The 2,937-nt window shown below is 33.5% G+C and overlaps 1 protein-coding gene across 1 annotated transcript in view; it reads right to left on the reverse strand.

Annotated features, from left to right (window-relative positions):
- The window catches only part of Drep2 (DNA fragmentation factor-related protein 2), a 58,625-nt gene extending 56,284 nt beyond the window's left edge, over positions 1–2,341 (reverse strand). Inside the window, exon 1 of the mRNA XM_017617245.1 lies at positions 1,752–2,341. Within this exon, the coding sequence (XP_017472734.1) occupies positions 1,752–1,763 (12 nt within the window). The 5' untranslated portion in view covers positions 1,764–2,341. The remainder of the gene's footprint in view (positions 1–1,751) is intronic.
- Between the last annotated feature and the right edge of the window lie 596 nt (positions 2,342–2,937).

Below are 2,937 nucleotides of genomic sequence, written 5' to 3' on the forward strand. Positions count from 1 at the left end.
CAAATACTAAGCGTTTAAAAGGTATCTGCCCTTAAAGTATAAAACAAAAACAACTAATTTTTAAGCAAATAACAAAACCGACTTCAATTCTCATACAAAAATTTAAGAGAACCGTAAATTTCTTCATGATACAATGATCGAATCTATACCAAATTAGTCTGAGGTACATCCTTTTCTTAAAAAAAAAAATATTTATAGAAATCGGTTAACGTGGTCTTATAAAAGAAATTTAGTTTTTCAAATTGAGATCTCGATTAAACTAGATTAACTACACTGCCGGAAAATAGTATTGGCACAGAAAAGTTTTTACAATACAGGCAACAATTTTTATTTTTATTTTTTCCGCAAATTTTCTATAAAAATGTGGTTCATACTACAGCAAAAAAGAAAAAAAATATCTAATTTCTAAATTTTGTGCAAAACTTTTATCACATTTTTTTTTTAGATTTTTTTTTGCGTATGCAGTTTGGAGCCCAATAAATTGTATTACAACAAAGTGCAAGTTTGATGTAGCTGTGACTTACCGTCGATTTTTAGAATTTTTTTCACGCAGTTTTTCTATACAAAAATATTTTCAAAAATACTTTGTATGGAAAAAATGCGAAATACCATGTGTCATATTTTCTGAACTAGATCTGATACAAAAAATTTCAATCACAGATTTGAAATCGTAATTAAAAACTAGGCTAATATCATGTAATATAACCTAATCATCAGAAATGCTGTTGTGCGGCGTAATTAATGATATACCGTCGTCTGTGCGCAAGAAACGTGAATGTATAAAAATTTAAATTTTGGGAAATCAAATTTGAAAGTTTTTTTACGAGACTTGACCTGCACTGCTGTCTTTGGCATTTTAAAATATATGGTCTCCGTGTTTGCTTGGTATGCTGGGATTTCGTATAACGTAGAACTTCAAAAGGTTAATCCAGTCAACCCAATAACTCAAAATTGGTTGATTTGAACGTTCGCGCTTGTGGCAATAGGAGGAAGATTTATCATCGTGGTAGACTGCTCTATCTCAGCAAGTAATTCAAGAGCGCCTTGTCTTAGCTCGCGAGATATTGAATTTATATTGAGACGGGGCATTAACTAAGGAGCATCTGAGATAGGGCGTTTTTGAAAAAAATTTGAATTCTCTGTTTTCTTGTTCTAGTTAGTTACTAATTTGCTTATACTTTTTATTTTTAAAGTACTCGACTCCTTTAAGGACCTCAGAAAGCTAAAATTTTTTTAGTAAGGTATTTAACCGCGTTTTCCTGTACGCCCAAACATAAGAAATTGAGTTACTCCTTCCCTTGTGAGTAGTAAGGCATTTAATTTTGAATAACGAGGATGATAAGTCATAGCCGTCTCATAAGATATTTTAATTATCCATATTTCTGCGCCATACATAAGCGCGGGTATGATGAGTGGACTTATAGAGTGTTATTTTTGTTTTGACAAGAGAGGACTTTACGTCCCAATTGCCTACTCAAAGTAGCACTTTTTGCAAGACAAGGAGAATCACTCCGTTGGATTTCAAGGCTGGCATTATTATCGGTGCTAATGCTAGTTTCTTTTAAAACGCAGTCCGCTACTTTTTATACCCGAGCGCACTTGTGCACAAGGGTATTATAACTTTGTTCACATAACGGTTGTTTGTAACAGGCAAAACGAATCGAGATAGATATAGACAAATGTATACATAAATGATCAGAATAAAAAAAAAAAATTAATAGAAAACCAAACCATAATTAGGAGACACTTACCTCTCTGGCCATTACGACATGCCTCAACAAAGCCGCCCACGATATCGAGGGTCTGTGGTATCTGCCATCTGGTACCGCCGCGCTGCCACTCTGCCACCGTTGCCACTGGCCGCATTAAAAACCAAATCTCCACCAAATGGCAGTGCAATGCACGCTCTCCAGTGCGTTGAAATGTTTTATAGCTAGCATGCAATTTTTATTTGAACGACAATTTTATTTTTTTTATATTTTATTTTTGTGCGCCGATTGGTTTGCTGATTCACGTGTAGTTTTAAATGAAGTTTTACTTTTTCATACTAAGTTCAATTTTATTTTTAGTTTCTGGTGTTATTTAAGGAGGTTGTAGTTTTTGGATATCGTTTTATTGCTTCGTAAATTTTGTTTCGTTTTCAAAATGAATGTAAGATGAGTTATTAATTTGTGCATTTCATTTTTATTGGGAAGACAATGTGTTTGTTATAATGGTTGCTCGTTTCCTTTTATCTTTTAAAACGTGTTTTATTGTTTTTGTTTGTCATTATCTTTATTTTAGTCGAGATGAACGATTTTCCATAAATACAATGTTAATGCGTTATACTTGTTGTGGTTATAAGCACTGATTGGTAAAAAATGTAAAAACATTTATTGTTATCATTTTTTGAAAATAATAGTGATGCACAGAACCGAGGAACCGGAATCGGAGAACCGGGTCCCTAAGAGAATCGGTCCGATTCTTACAAGAACCGAAAAACTGTTCTAATGGAACCGATTCCAAAAACCCGAAAAACGGTTCCGGAAAAAACGAAACTCGATTCCAAATGACCCAAAAAATTACTCCGGAAGAAACGAAACTAGATTCCAGAAGACCTGAAAAACGATTCGGTTAGAACCGAAATTCGTTTCCAAAAGACCCGAAAAATGGTTCCAGAAGAAATGGAAAATGATCCCAGAATAACTGAAAATATAAGTAAAAACAACTGAAAAAATATTCCAAAAGAACCGAAAACGAATCCTATAGAACCGAAAATGGGCAAAAAATCTATTGTTTTGACATCAAGTCTAATGTTTACGTTATCAGCCCGAACATCGGTTTAAATATATAGAGTACTGAGTTAACCTACCAAATCGTATTCGATTCAGGGCACTTACATCAACTTCATTGTTTTTCATGTTATCCTATGTTATAGAGACCCGATCATTGTTATTT

This window comes from Rhagoletis zephyria, unplaced genomic scaffold (assembly GCF_001687245.7).
Source record: "Rhagoletis zephyria isolate East Lansing unplaced genomic scaffold, Rhagoletis_zephyria_1.1 Rzeph_scaffold_01371, whole genome shotgun sequence".
Lineage (NCBI taxonomy): Eukaryota > Metazoa > Arthropoda > Insecta > Diptera > Tephritidae > Rhagoletis > Rhagoletis zephyria.